The sequence below is a fragment of the Psittacula echo genome, assembly GCF_963264785.1.
Source record: "Psittacula echo genome assembly, chromosome: Z".
Lineage (NCBI taxonomy): Eukaryota > Metazoa > Chordata > Aves > Psittaciformes > Psittacidae > Psittacula > Psittacula echo.
Genome location: NC_137742.1, coordinates 67279921 through 67295319, shown reverse-complemented (window position 1 = coordinate 67295319; position 15399 = coordinate 67279921). Strand labels below are relative to the sequence as shown.

At 41.5% G+C, this 15399-nt stretch overlaps 1 protein-coding gene across 2 annotated transcripts in view; it reads left to right on the top strand.

Annotated features, from left to right (window-relative positions):
• ZNF608 (zinc finger protein 608) overlaps positions 1–14232 on the top strand; it is a gene marked incomplete at both ends in the record, with an annotated part of 91290 nt that extends 77058 nt beyond the window's left edge. For both annotated transcript variants that reach the window (XM_080637578.1, XM_080637577.1), the window contains 6 exons: positions 5737–5824; positions 6542–8993; positions 10682–11099; positions 11661–11833; positions 12731–12884; positions 14147–14232. In XM_080637578.1, the coding sequence (XP_080493704.1) occupies positions 5737–5824; positions 6542–8993; positions 10682–11099; positions 11661–11833; positions 12731–12884; positions 14147–14232 (3371 nt within the window). The remainder of the gene's footprint in view (positions 1–5736; positions 5825–6541; positions 8994–10681; positions 11100–11660; positions 11834–12730; positions 12885–14146) is intronic.
• Positions 14233–15399: the final 1167 nt, after the last annotated feature.

Here is a 15399-nt window from a genome sequence, read left to right as displayed (position 1 = left end):
TTTGCCTTAAAATTATACTCAGAATTGTAAAGGCAGTAGGCAGAACTGTTAAACAAATGGGAATTTTGAGCAAGTGGGACTCCAAGTGACTTATGTGGATTTTTAAACATAAGTGATGTTTGGTGACTGAAAAGCAAACAAATGATTCCTGGTTTCGCAAAATCATTTAAATATTCTTCAACAAGTCAGTTACAGAAGTGTTCAGAAAGACTATGTGCAGATCCGCTTTTTCCAGAATTTTGCTGATGCTTTTGAGCAGATTCTCTGCTAAGAACAGCAGGAGCAGCAACTTTTACAAAAATGAAGGCATATCCATTCACCCATTCAGATAACTGGTCTTTTGAGTTTTCTGGGTAATTAATTGACTTGAACTAAAGCAGAATTTTGTAGCAGTTGCTGTGAGCTGAACACAAAAGCAGCCTATGCTGTAAACATTGAGTCAGGCTTTCCAGTCTGATTAATTGTGTAATGTCTACTTATATTGGAATTTGAATATATTTGTTTTCTAAAGGCAGTATTTTTAAAAACTGGGGCCTGTGTTTAAAATATTAATGTGATAATTTGATTCCTAACCACATGATCTCATTCTCAAAGTTTTGAATACAAAATAAAAATTCTTGGCTGATCTTCATTGCAGAAAACAGAATTGAGAAAGCAAAAGACTCAATATTACTGTCTGGTTTGGAATAGATCATTCACTCTTTTGTTCTTTAGTTGGAACACCTGCAAGAATGTGTCGTGTTAGATTTGTGTAGATCTTTATGAGCTTGATGTGAGTGCTATAAGTGTGGTTTTAAGGCAGTCAACATGAATAGTGCCCTGGCTTGGTACTGAAAATGCCTTGTGATTACAATACTTTTATATAGCACATCTGCATTCATTAGGCTGACTTTAAAAGAGCATGGCTCCTTTTTTCAAATAGTGAACAACAAGTTTAAGTAGTTAATTTCCAATTTGTGATGACATAATGTTATGTTACAAGCACTGTGAAGGAAACACCAAAATATGGAATATTTTCTTGCTCCTAACAGGCTAAAGCAATTCCCCTTGATGTTAAGGGAGGACCTCATTGTGGTGGGCACTAGTTAACATCAACTTTCACCATATGGCTAGTGGTATGGATTTTGGCAGAAAAGATAATTGACTAGTGTAAGTGAACTGTGAAACTTCCTGGGAACACAACCCCATTTTCTTTTGTTAGACACCATTTTGTAATTCCTACATGTAACGTGCACCACTTTACTGTGTTTGCTTCTTAATGATACAAGTACCATGCATAGAAACGTCTGAAATTTTTGTTTATTATTCTTGTCTGCTTTAATTTAGGATAGGATGGTGGAAGTTATTGCTAATTTCAGATATACTGTAACTGTAAATAGTTACCCTAATTTGTATCATTTACACACTGGAACAGGTTGCCCAAAGAAGTGGCAAATGCTGCATGCCTGGCAGTGTTCAAGGCCAGGTTAGATAGAGCCTTGGGGGAGACATGGTCTCGTGTGAGATGTCCCTGTCCATGGCAGGAGGGTTGGAACTTGATGATCTTAAGGTCCTTTCCAACCGTAACTATTCTATGATTCTATTCTCTAATTTGCAAATGGAATGATAAACCAAAATAAGAAATTTACACCATCATTTGGGATGTTTTCCTTTATTACATCCAGCTCTTGTGAACTTTGCTATGGTAACTGGTGAAACTCTGGAGTTGACACCCTGACTTGTTGGAAGAAACATGTGCATGTATTCTGAATGTATTCATTATTGTTTGATCTGACCTCCCAAGAATAGGAATAGGTATTTGGCCAGATGTCCTGAACTGGAAATTCACAATAGTGATACCCTCACCCTCATTGCATTACAAGCATCTGATTTCTTCTCCAGTTCTTCAGTAATGGTTACTTTAAAGAGTTTAGTTTCTTAGGCTTTTTTTTTTTTTTTAGGTAAAAATACATCTCTTTATTCAGACAGTATGAAACTTGTGGGTTCCTCAGACTGTCTTCGCATTTTCACTCCTGTTCAGGCAATGCTAAATGATTGATTGTTACATGTAATGGGAAGTCTCATTACAGGGACTTCTTACAACTTGACACAGCCTTAGTGAGGTTTGATCCTGTGTGTGATACATTACTTGCTTTTATCAGATGGAGGCAGTACGTGGAGAGCTATGCCTCAGACATACAAGCTCAAAAGAGGCGTTGGAACAAATTTGAGAGGGTTAGTGCACCTATGACTGTCTGTCCAGTGTACTCAGATGCAATACTCGGAGGTGAGCTGAAGGCTGCTGTAGTACTATTTGTGTACAGCCTCTGAGACAGCGCAGAGAAGTCCCAGCAAAGGTTCTTGTTCTGAGCTTGAACTCTGTGCCAGAACAAATGTTTTGAATCAAATAAATGACTGGATGCAGCAAGAATAATCTTTTCAGTACTGCAACTGGTATATAGTGTGGATTTCTCATCTCCATTTTAATTTTCCAATGCTGTGGTCTAATAAGCCTTCAGTTGCATGTTTCCTTAGGGGTCAGTTTTACCTCCCATGCTACTTAGGTTTTTTTAACCCATTTCTGTGATAATTGCATAAGATTAAATGAGCTACCTTTGCTGGCCATTCGTGCCATCTTACCAGTGGCTGAGTGTAAGCTGTTAATTAGGGAAATGAAATCTATTCCTTGCCAGTTATTGTAACACAGCATGGAGATTAATCTTCCCTTCTAATTGCATAGTGTGGCCTTTGCTAAGGCTAACAAACTTAATGAGATGCTAAATGTTACTGTCTTTAAGGGAGGAACTCACTTGTGTTTGCTTTTGAAGTATTGACTTTCTTAGGCTGAAAGGTCATTTGAATGTCTTCTAAGAATTGCTGAAATATGTACTGATTTCAGGGGTTATTATTATGTGCTCTACACCTTCTACCTTCTGCCCTCTATTAATAGGTAACAGACTATCCCTAGGCTTGTTATCTAAATTAATAAATAACTAAAGCAGGTAGATAGACAAGCCTACAAATACTGAGGAAGATGGAGTTTTATTTAGGAATCCACCCTGAGTTAAAAAAAAGAACTCCAAACCTAGAAGAACCCTAATTACATTTTTAACAGGAAGATAAAAGTGAACGGGCTGAGGAAAAATGAATGGCACAGTTAATACTCATAGGAAGCCAGAGAGCCCTCCTTCGGTCGTACATTGAGGAGGAGATTGGACCATGAGTGGGTAAATGGACAGGAGGGAGCAATGGTACTGGTGCCGGGAGGTGGGTACATTCGATGGGAAATACCCGTGGTTTTCACTCGGAGAGCTATGGAGTCAGCTGACAAGCTGTTAGGTGGAAGGAACGCTTCAAGGTTACCAGAGAAACTGGTAACCTTCTTCCTTCTCCTCTGGTGTGGAGCGGCAGGTGGGAACAAAGCCTGGAGCTGCTTATTGCGAGAAACGCAACTCGTTGCCGTGCGCTCTTCCCCGAGGGTCAGTCCCACACTTCCGAGCTGGTGTAGCGGTTTCCAGACGTGCCGTCACTCGGGAGATGTGGCACGGCATTTGCTGTACCGAGCCCGACCTCTCCCCTCTCAGACCGGGGACGGTTTTGCTGAACTTGCCGTGCCGGCGGCCTGACTTCTCCGCCCGTTCAGCACTCCGCAGGCACCGTCCGGGCTTGGCAGGCGGCAGAGGGCGGCTTCAGCGTTGCCGTGCCCGGCGCCAGTCTGGCTAGGCTTGGGTTGGCTTGGGTTGGCTTGGCTCGGCTCGGCTCGGCTCGGCTCCGCTCCGCTCCTCGACAGAGCCCAGCCCGCCCACAGTTCGCTTAGCCTCGGCCACCAATGGATTGGCGGCGACGACACCTCAGCGCAGGGCGGGCCAATCAGCAGCCGGAGCTGCGCGGGCCAATGGCGGCGGGGGCCGAAGCGCCCCGCGGGGTTAAGGGCGAGAGGGCCCCTCAGCGGTGGTGGGAGTGGGGTTGGGTTCTTTCAGCGGGCCCTCCTCGGCGCCTGCCTCCCCGGCCTTTCCGGCGTAGGTCTCGGTCGAAGGGGCGAGGGTAAAACGTGTTTGCTTTGTTTTCCAGGCTGCCAAGCTGGATAGGTCATAAAAATACGGCACAGCTATTTAACCGTGATCCTTCCAGGTGTTCGGCGTCTGGCTGTGACCCTGGCTGTGGGAGCTGATTGTCGTTCACCCTTCAAACCAGTTCGCCCCAGCGCACGGAGTTCCATTCGCCTTATCATAATGGCAATATAACCATATGGGGAGTAATTTTCAAATCTGCTACAGAGCGTTTTCAAGGAAATCCCTTCTTCCCCGATACCTCCACTAACAACACAAATGCTTCCCCGCTGTTAAAAGGCCCCTGAGGAAATCAGTGGCTGGTTGCATGTTTACCTTTGTGTGGCGGAGGGGGGATCTCTTTAGCGGGAAATTAGGAATGGCGCTGGTAAATTAAAGTGAAAAGACGGGATGGAAGCATTCTGGCACCACGCCATCATTATATCTGCTGTAGAAATGCTACAGTTTCAACAAGGAAAGCTTGGGGGAAAATCAAGTCACAAGGCTGGCAGCTGTGAGGTAGTGTCTTCACACCTCTCATGAACTGGAAACGTTTTGCACAGTGCTTGTCTTTGCTAAATGAAATGTGTTTTCTTCATGTGTTTAGCCCATGGTGAGGGGGTTAGAACTAGATGATCTTGAGGTCCTTTCCAACCCTAACCATTCTGTGTTTCTATGATTTCAGTGTACGTTCTAATGAGATGGCTGGTTCAATAATACTACCTTATGTTTATCTGTAGAAGCGAAAGCATTAAAGGGGTAATTATGCCATCTAGTCTGTAAACCCTATGAAAAATTATGTGAAGAAGTGTTCGATGGCAACCTGAAAACATTTGAACGACATCCCCCATGTGTATTTTATTGTTACATATGATATTGTTACCATGCACACATTTTATATGTAGAATTCTAATAAATCAAAATTCAAGGTCTTCTCTAGGTGAGCAGATGAATTTAGATTTAATAACAGTCACAAGTGGAAAAACAATTAACTTACAGTGTATTTGTTTAAAAGATCTCTCTTTCTATGTAGCTGTATTGCAGTTCCAGTTAGATTTACTGTGTGGTGACTGTTTCATGAGTAGTTCCCTTGCTTTCCATAGAAGAAGAAACAAAGCAAATAATACACATTTCCATCTAAATCTGCTGAATGCAGCCTGCAATGCATACGTGTGTATGTTTGTGTGTTTGGATATATGCAATTTCAAATAAATAGAAGCATCATTATCATACTGTTCAAAACAGATTCTTCTCAGTCACCTACTGATTTAAACACTGTAACTGGTGCTTAGTTTATGCTGGCTGGCTGCCAAACGAGAGCAATTATGTTCAATAACAGCAAAATTAAGAGGTGAGTGTTGCTGTTTTACAGCAGGACATGGCAAAACCCATTTCCTTCTGTCGGCTGTATCTTGATTACACACACAGTCACACAGGCACACACTCTCTCTTACACACATACACATGCACACTCATTCTCCTTGTTACTTGACGTTTGCTGTCTTCCCTGTGGTTTTTAACTTGAGGTAACTGAAACCAGAAAAAAGGCAGAATATAGACCACAGTGTTTGAAAGCAAATGAGAAAAAAGCTCTCGCTTTACAGGGAAGGAGAGAAATAATGAAAAAAAAAAAAACAAACAAACAAACAAAAAAGCCTACCCCAATTATTGCTCTGACTGTGATACTTTGTTTTACTTCTGCTGGCAGGTGTCCTGGTGGTAAATGTTACATGGAGGAACAAGACTTACGTGGGAACACTGCTGGACTGCACAAAGCATGACTGGGCCCCTCCTAGGTGGGAAATCGTCCTCTTTTTTCTTGGCTGTATTTTAGTCCTCAGTTTCTGTCAAGACACTGCACAGAGATTAATAAAAAACAACTGCTTATAATTAGAAACATGCACCAGTGAAAGGAGTAATTAGAATCATAGAATAGTTAGGGTTGGAAAGGACCTTAAGATCATCTAGTTCCAACCCCCTGCAATGGGCAGGGTCATCTCACACCATGTCATCCATGACTCTGTCCAACCTGGCCTTGAACTGCCAGGGACAGATCATTTATGGCTTCTCTGGGCAGCCTGTTCCAGCGCCTCACCACTCTCACAGTAAAGAACTTCCTTGTATCTATCCTGAGCTTCCCCTGTTCAAGTATGAGCCAGTTGCCCCTTGCCTACACTGAAATGTGGAGTGGAAGTTTGGTTTGTTTGTTGGAGTTTTTTTGTTTGTGTTTTTGTGAGGGAAGGGGAAATACATGGGATTGAGTCAGAGGGCACTTAATTTAAAAATGCATTTCAGTAAGCTTGGAAAAATTTTCTTTCCATTGTTCTAATTAGGTGGTCTTGTTCTTACCATTTTTGTGCTTTTTAGATTACTTTCCCTTTGAGACTGTAATATTTTAGTTTGGCAGAAGGGTATCTTTCCTTTAACAAGTACAAATATTCTGTTGTGGGAAGTGGTGGTGTTTTGATATTTATTCAGTCCACAGCTGATAAAATCTGCTCTTGTTCATTCAGGTTCTGTGAGTCGCCAACAAGTGACCTAGAGATGCGCGGAGGGCGTGGCAGGGGGAAGCGCGCAAGGTCCGCTGCAGCTGCAGCAGTACCTGGCAATGATGGCATGTTTGCGGAGTCCAGAGGGCTTCAGAATAAGAACCGCGGTGGTGCCAATGGGAAGGGCAGGAGGGGCAGCCTTAACTCAAGCGGGCGCAGGACACCCCCAAACTGCGCCATGGATGAAGTCAAAGCCAGCCCCTCAGCCACCAATAAGAGGAAAACTAAGCCTCCAATGGAGCTAGATTTAAACTCCAGTTCTGAGGACAATAAATCTGGAAAACGTGTTCGTACTAACTCTAGAAGCACTCCCACCACCCCGCAGGGGAAACCTGAGACTACTTTTTTGGATCAAGGCTGCTCTTCTCCCGTGCTGATAGACTGTCCTCACCCCAACTGCAACAAAAAGTACAAGCACATTAATGGACTACGATACCATCAGGCTCACGCACATTTAGACCCAGAAAACAAACTGGAGTTTGAGCCTGAAAGTGAAGACAAAATTTCAGACTGCGAGGAAGCACTGACTAATGTGGCCCTTGAATGCAGTGAACCAAGCACAGATTTGCCAGGCTTTGATCCACTGAAAGCACCGACATCTCCTTCCTCCATCATTACCCCAGGGACCCCCAGGGGAAAAAGGGAACTGACCAGCAACGGCCCCGGTTCAGTTATCAGTTCCAAAACCGGCAAGAATTCTGGCAAAAAGAAAGGTCTCAACAGTGAATTGAACAGCCTTCCGGTAATTTCTAACATGGTAGCCACACTGGATAATTGCTCGGTGGTTGATGGCAGCTTGCAAACCGAAATGCCAAAACTGGAGGCTGAAGGGTTAATTGACAAGAAGAGTTTGGGTGATAAAGGCAAGAAAGCAAACAATTGCAAAGTGGATAAAAACCTTTCCAAACTGAAAACAACCAGACCCATTGCTCCAGCACCAGCACCGACTCCTCCCCAGTTAATAGCTATACCTACTACAGCCTTTACAACCACCACCACGGGGACAGTACCGGGACTGCCGTCTCTAACAACTACTATTGTTCAGGCTACACCAAAGAGCCCTCCACTAAAGCCTATTCAACCAAAGCCCACAATTATGGGAGAGCCAAGCACTGTAAACCCAGCTCTCACATCACTCAAAGACAAAAAGAAAAAGGAGAAGCGAAAGCTGAAGGACAAAGAAAGCAAAGAGATGGGAAGCCCCAAGATGGATTCTAAGCTGGGAAAGCTGGAAGATTCAAAAGGGTCTGGGAAAGACTTATCTGGACATTTTTTAAAGGACCATCTCAACAAGAATGAAGTGCTAGCTAATGGACTCTCAGAGTCTCAGGAGAGCAGAATGGCAAGTATTAAGGCTGAAGCTGATAAGGTTTACACGTTCACAGACAATGCACCCAGCCCTTCCATAGGGAGTGCCTCCAGGATGGAATGCAGCACTTTGGTGAATGGACAGTCTGCCATGGCGTCACTGCATGTGTTGACACAAAATGGTGCAGAAAGCACGGCCACTAAAACCAACAGCCCCGCTTACTCAGATATTTCTGATGCAGCTGATGATGGTGGCTCTGACAGCAGGTCAGAGGGCATGAGGTCAAAGGCCAGCTCTCCGTCGGATATTATTTCTAATAAGGACGGTATTGTAAAAGGACATTCTTCAACCACAGCACAACCGGCTCAGGCAAAAGAGTCCCATTCTCCCTATTACCATGGCTACGATCCTTATTATTCCCCAAGTTATCTGCACTCTGGACAGGTCAATGCCCCAGCAGCTGGGAACAGCAGTACCCCACAGGGACTGAAGATCAAAAAAGAGGCTGAGGAAGAGGCTGAAAAGAAAGAGAAGGCAGAACTGTCAGATGCCAAGAAAAGTGAAAGCACTTCCTCTAATTTGCAGCCACAACATCAGTCAGTGATAACGCAAAGACACCCTGCACTTGCTCAGTCACTTTACTATGGACAGTATGCCTATGGGCTCTATATGGACCAAAAGTCCTTAATGGCCTCTAACCCTGCTTACAGGCAGCAGTATGAAAAATACTATGAGGACCAGAGACTAGCAGAACAGAAAATGGCACAAACTGGGAGGGACTGTGAAAGAAAGAATGACCCCCCCTTGAAGGAGATTGGGAAGGATGACAACAAGCAGAAGAATATTCCGTCTGCCACTATTTCAAAGGCCCCTTCAACTCCGGAGTCCAGCAAAAATAACACTAAAATAGGGTCATCGGTTCCTAACAAAGGTGAGGAGACAAGCAAATCACAGATCCTTTCCAATCACCAGCAGCAGCTTCAGGCTGACAGCTTCAAAGCCAAACAAATGGAAAACCACCAGCTTATAAAAGAGGCTGTGGAGATGAAATCTGTTATGGACTCCATGAAGCAAACGGGAGTAGATCCAACTACAAGATTTAAACAGGTGAGATTACTGGAAAGGCAACAAGAGTGTCTTGATTTATCCTTAAGTTGAGGTTTTGTCCCTGAATCTGCTATGTTCTACCTTTGCAGCCAAGAAAGATCCACCATCCTTTTTTCATAGTACTGCAGTCTCTGAATAGACCAACAGACCTTTCAGTTGAGCTATTTGAAAAGAAAAAAAAAAATCTAGCAAGGTGGTGAAAGAACCCAGGCTGAATAGACTATATTAAATTACATGCATGAATAAAATAGAATTAGATTTCTCTTTTAGATGTAAATTGTAAAGCAATTTGCTTAGTTCAGAAATGTGAAATTTCAAGCAAAATAATCGGCTTTCATTGTGAGGGGAGTTAAAGTAGATTTGAAAGATGTTTTGAAGTGGGTTTTTTTTTTGTTAAATGGCAGTTGGCATTTACTAAAGATGGGTGAACTGGTTCTTTGAAGAGTTGGCTTGAAACTCAGCTCTTTATCTTAACCCAAGGTGACCTTTTTGAAGCAGTTAAGTTCCCCATCTCTCCTCAACCAACCTCAAGCCCCTACAGACCTATATAATGGATGAAATCCTCTTGTCCATTGAAGTCAGTGATAGTTTTGCCATTGACTTCAGTGGCACCAGAATTTCATCCAGTGGCTTCATGCTGGCCTTCCTAGATGTCACATTGCCTTCATTTGAGGCAATGCAACCACCTTCATGCTCTGAACCTGAGCCTTAGTGCTTGATACTTGCATGTTCCAGTGTACAGGACATCCCAGACTTCACTCTTAGGGACATGTAAAGGAGGTGGGATGGTACAGCCTCAAATAGAAGATTTCTGCTGATTCAAATGGGCATTTGAACCAGACTGCCCAAATGTCCAGTTTTATGCTTATGTTTCTGTTGCATGTGCCATAAATCTGAGACAGTGTTTACAATTAGCTCTTGCATATTCTGTATTAGAAAAAAAAAGTGTTCTAGTTATAGCTCAGTACTGATTTGGTGTAGTCTTGTAAAAGAACTCACCTACTTAGTTCTAGAAGATGTTTATACACTAGTGTATGTAATATATTATGCAAAAATATATTTATGATACCTTGTACATGTTCTTTAAACCATGTGGTCCTGATCGTGTAAAAACTGATCCATGTGTAATTCTACAAACTTGGAATAAGACTGTCAGCTGAAGAAGTCTGCCTTAATATATGACTTCCACTGATTCCTGAATGTTTTTAATATCAAAGGCCGCATTAGCATCTTTCCAGCTAGATCAGTTTTTCAGGTTCATTATTTCAGGTAATCTAAGTGCTTTGGCATATCATTAGCCAGCTTTAATTTTGTGGTTCACAGATATTTTTTTCTCTCTAGTGGGAAAAATCTCTCTGTGGGATTTAATTAAAATGTTCTATGAATAGTGTGGTCTCAGAACTTTGATACAATGTATATGTATTTATATGTAGTTAAAGACATGAAGAGGGATATAAGATGAAGCAATTGAATTAAATTTTGTTAATCGTCTCTTGCTCCTTCACAGGAATATTTTTTGGCTTTGAGCTCAAGGCACTCTGTAGCAAGGAAAACTTTCCTGTATGTAACAGGGATATGTTATTAAAACAGCTATTAAAAAATATTAGCTGAAGTAGGGGAAATATCGATAATGATCTTATTTCAACATCTAAGTTCAGAACAAAATTGCTTTTTCTCCTCCATATTAGGATCCAGATTCACGAACATGGCATCATTATGTCTATCAGCCCAAATACCTTGATCAGCAAAAATCTGAAGAACTTGATCGTGAGAAAAAATTAAAAGAAGACAGCCCTAGAAAAACACCTAACAAAGAAAGTTCCCTACCTAACCTTCCTGTCTCATTAGCAAGCATTAAAGAGGAGCCTAAAGAGGTCAAGCGTTCTGATTCTCAATCAGTGGATGAGAGCAAGATAAAAAACGATGATCGTAAGACTCCTGTAAATTGGAAGGACTCTCGGGGTGCTAGAGTAGCAGTTTCCTCACCAATGAGTCAGCATCAGTCCTATATCCAGTACTTGCATGCTTATCCTTATCCACAGATGTACGATCCCAGCCATCCAGCCTACCGTGCAGTCTCTCCTGTCCTAATGCACAGCTATCCTGGTACGTATTCTGAAATTTCCCATGCATGCTAGTTAAGATTTACACCCTCAAACTGCAGTAAAGCCTGCATTTTAATGTTTCTGTTAGTAGCTAGGGTAAATTAGAAGCTTCATGGGTGACATTTGTTTTGCTTGTGCTTCCACTAGAGAAAGTTCTGTAGATGAAACTGTTTAATACAAGATGTTCCTTTTATGAACTGTCACAGTTAGCAGCTACAGTTTTTCTTAGCCCTTGACAGTCTGCTATTGCTGTTAGACTGACAGATAGTTTATTGCCTATAAAAATATTCTAAGCATTTACTGTCAGAACCATTACAGTTACTATTCCTTTCACTTAAAGAGGACTCATAAATGTCTGAAGTGGCTATCAGCTCAACCCTCTTTATAACCTCCATTCATCAGGGTAAATTAGGGTGAAGAAATTGAAGAGCAAAGATGCCATTTGATAGTCATGTGATCTATTTTTGATGTTATCCTCTATCCTGGCATCCCCTCCTCCCACCTTGATATAACCAATATATAAAACCAATAACTCAGTGTGGTATTGATTGTTTACCTGCAGGGGCCTATCTCTCCCCAGGATTTCATTATCCAGTTTATGGGAAGATGTCAGGGAGAGAAGAGATGGAGAAAGTCAATACCAGTCCAAGCATCAATGCAAAATCAGCCACTGAGTCCAAAGCACTGGATTTGCTCCAGCAGCATGCCAGCCAATACCGCAGCAAGTCCCCTGTTGTAAGACTTTATCTGTTGTTACTGAAGAGTCGTACATATGGGAAGGGATAGAGAACATAATTTTAAGAAGCACACAATCTGGCATCAAGCTCTGAGTGCATGATTCTTCTTTATAGTACGGCTTAAAATAAAAGCAGTTCATAGTCAGGGTGCTTCTGTGGCATAAACTGGAAGTGACACATCGAACACAGTTCTTTGCTCAGAATCTTTCTATCTTGAATGGATTCATACAGAAACATAGATTCAGAGATACCTCCTGGTGCAGTTTATTGCAGTTAAACAGGAAGCTCCTGTTTGGAAACAGATAATGAAATGACAGGTTGGGCGGTGATAGTATCCCCTCCATATATTTCCCAAGAAGCTGTATCTTCCAAATGCAGACTACCAGCCCCTATTTCTGAAGATTTTCTTACTGGAGTGAATACTGTAATTTCGCTTTCAGATAAGCTGGTGCTAGTTTTAATTGCGAGCAAGTCACTGACTGATTCTATTTTTAAAAGGGCTTTCTTGCTATTCAGGCTGGCTTGATCCCCAGGGTGCATTAGAGGTCTGAGGATTCATTTACGTCAGCTTTCAGCAGCTCAGCTTGGTTGTTCCTGTATTGGCAAGTCAGATAAGCTTAAGGAAGCCCAAAACTAGAAGTCATCATGGTGGCTTCAGGCTGCAGCCTGTTGCCTCAAAATCACTGTGCCTTGGAATATCTTTCATTAGCCAGATACACCAGCTTTAGATTAGAATCAAATGCAAATAATATAGCAGAGAAAATACTTACTCAGAGAAGATCTGCTTCATCATATGAATTCATAAGGTTGATGCCAGGCAAAAGCAAGTGTGGTTTGACTGTTGTTTCATCCCTTCTAAATCCTACATCAGTTTTCTTACACTTTCTTTTACAAGCCTGTGGAAAAGTCAGCAGCTGAGCGAGAACGGGAAGCAGAAAGGGAACGAGACCGTCACTCTCCTTTTAGCCAGCGGCATCTCCATACGCACCATCACACACATGTTGGAATGGGTTACCCCCTTATGCCTGGACAGTATGACCCATTTCAAGGTGAGCAGATGATTTCCAGTGGTGGGATTAGCTTGCCTCATCAACTTATTACCTTGACATTGGAAATCATGACAATGTGAAGCATTTTGGATAGAGATCCCCTTGTTAATCAGAAGTGCTTTACATTTAGGAACAAGGCTTGAAAGTTCACAGAGTTGACTAACATGACTAAATGAATAGCCTTATGCCTGAGAAATACCAAGCTTTATTTCCGAAACTGAGTGTTAGAGCATTATTACAGATGCACCAGTTAGGCTGTCATTCATGTGAATGTTTTGATTCCTACTTCAAACTGACATTAACTGGCTGAAAGGCAGTAAAAAAAGCAAACCAAACAACCCCCTTTTTGTATAATTAGGGTTGTGTAAGCAATGGAAGAAGTGTAGCAAAGACAAAGGCTTTTTATACTGAACATATTTTATGTACAAGGCGTTGCAGTCACAAGGCTTTCAGCTTGTTATAATTTGACTGCCTGAAAGAAGACTCTTTGTATTTTGGCAAATGCAGTGCACAAAGCTGCAGTCAGAGAAGAAGTAGCACAGTAAGATACGATTCATTCTCCCTAGGTTTTATACCAGTCTTTGACTGGTTTTCTCTAACTCTGGACTCTAGCTGAATTAAAAAGAGATTTGCTCCCATGCAGCAAGGTACATGCTATCACAATTGGTGGCTAAATGACATTAATTCATTACTTTCACTTGGTACCCCGGCAGTTACTTTTCCTGTGTAAAAGCCTTGACATTTCTCAGTTTAGTTCAGTGATTCTGTATGCCTTTTGGGAGGCATAATGCTTGTTCAGTAGGAAAACTGTAAAAATGGTAAATTATTATGAAAGTATTGTATTCTGAGCAGCTGGCATGTCATTTCTATAATTCACTGTGACTTTTTATTCTTGTTGTTTCCTGGTACCTATTATTTCTGCTGAGCTTCCTATTCAGGAACTCACACAAACCACTTAACATCATGCAGTGCAGTACTTGGAAAGGAATACAAGAAGTAGCAATGCTGTATTTTCGTGTAAAATATATGTCAAGGAAAATTCAGTTTAATGTGTGAATGCATATTGATCATACTGGGCAAACTGTGTTTTAACACTGTTGCCTGAAATATTTGCCATTTATGTAGTGTTAAAACTCCACCATTTTCTGATGGTGGGATTTTTTGTCTATTTGCCTTAAGAGATGCTTCCTAATACTTCCGAGCATAAAAATCCATTAAAACCAGAAATACGTCAACATTCCTTCATTTCTTCTTTCACTCAGGACTGACCTCTGCTGCCCTTGTTGCCACTCAGCAGGTGGCTGCGCAGGCATCTGCATCTGGTATGTTTCCTGCACAAAGAAGGTAAATAGCCAGTAAATCTTACACTATATATCTTTGCCAGATATAGAGACGAAGAGGCAAATCATAGATTTTATAGCCTGATGGTCTGCAGTATGACACAGTTTTTAAGGGTGAATTAAAACCTGGGACTTTGGATTAATTGTAGTTTTATTTTCTTTAAGGTGACACTTTGTCCTTAGTTGTAGCCTTTAACTGTAACATAGATCATTAACAAGGAACAAGTAGTCTGTCTTCTGAGATTTTCCATAGACTATGTTTTAAGGATGGTATTAAGAGAAAACAAATTATTATGAAATATAATTTAAGATACAATTTTTTAATTAGAGGGGTTTAAAGTTAATGTTCAGTTAGCTCTATGTACTACCAGGAAAACTTAGGATTTTATCTATCCTGCAAGTCTGCCTGGTTTGCTGATTTTGCTTTCAGAGCAGTTTGCTTGGGAGACCACTAGAGGCGACATCATATTTAAGTTACATGCCCATTCCACACATTTACCTTTAAATTATTTATTAGCTTTTCAGTAGAATTTACTATTCCAACCAGCCGTCTTCAAGAGGAAAGACTCTTCTGTATTACAGTGATCCCATATTGAATGAAAAAGCCACGATATCCTTAACAGAGGGCTTCTTTCATCACTGCCATGTTAAGCCTGAGTTTAATACTTTCCATGGTTATGGCTGTCTTTCTAAAGCTGACTCTGAAAATAAGCAAGTGTTTGAGGCTTGTAGCTAGAATTATTTGTGAGAGAAAGGTTTGAAGCCCTGGGGAAGCTGATGGTGTCAGAACCCAGAAGATAAATTCTGGCACAAATTAGTGTGTTGTTCCTGGCAGGGGAGGGATGAGGACATGGCTTGCTGTCTTTCCTTCTTGGGATTGAGAGTACTGTGCAGATTTCATTTTGTGGTGTATCCAAGGTGCAGAAAAAAACCTAGGAGGGAAGGATACTGCATACTAAAACATTCTTTTTTCTTTTTTCAGAGAATGATGAGTTTGGAAATGTACATTGTCATGTGACTGGATCACATGAGGAAGCGCTTTATTACAGACATCAGTTCCATGGTGTTAATTTGAAATGCCTTAATGGCAGGCAAAAACCAGTCATTTCATTTTTGTAAATTGCAGATTTTATCACAGAGTAACAAATGTTGCTGTAATTAGACTTCTGTTTTTC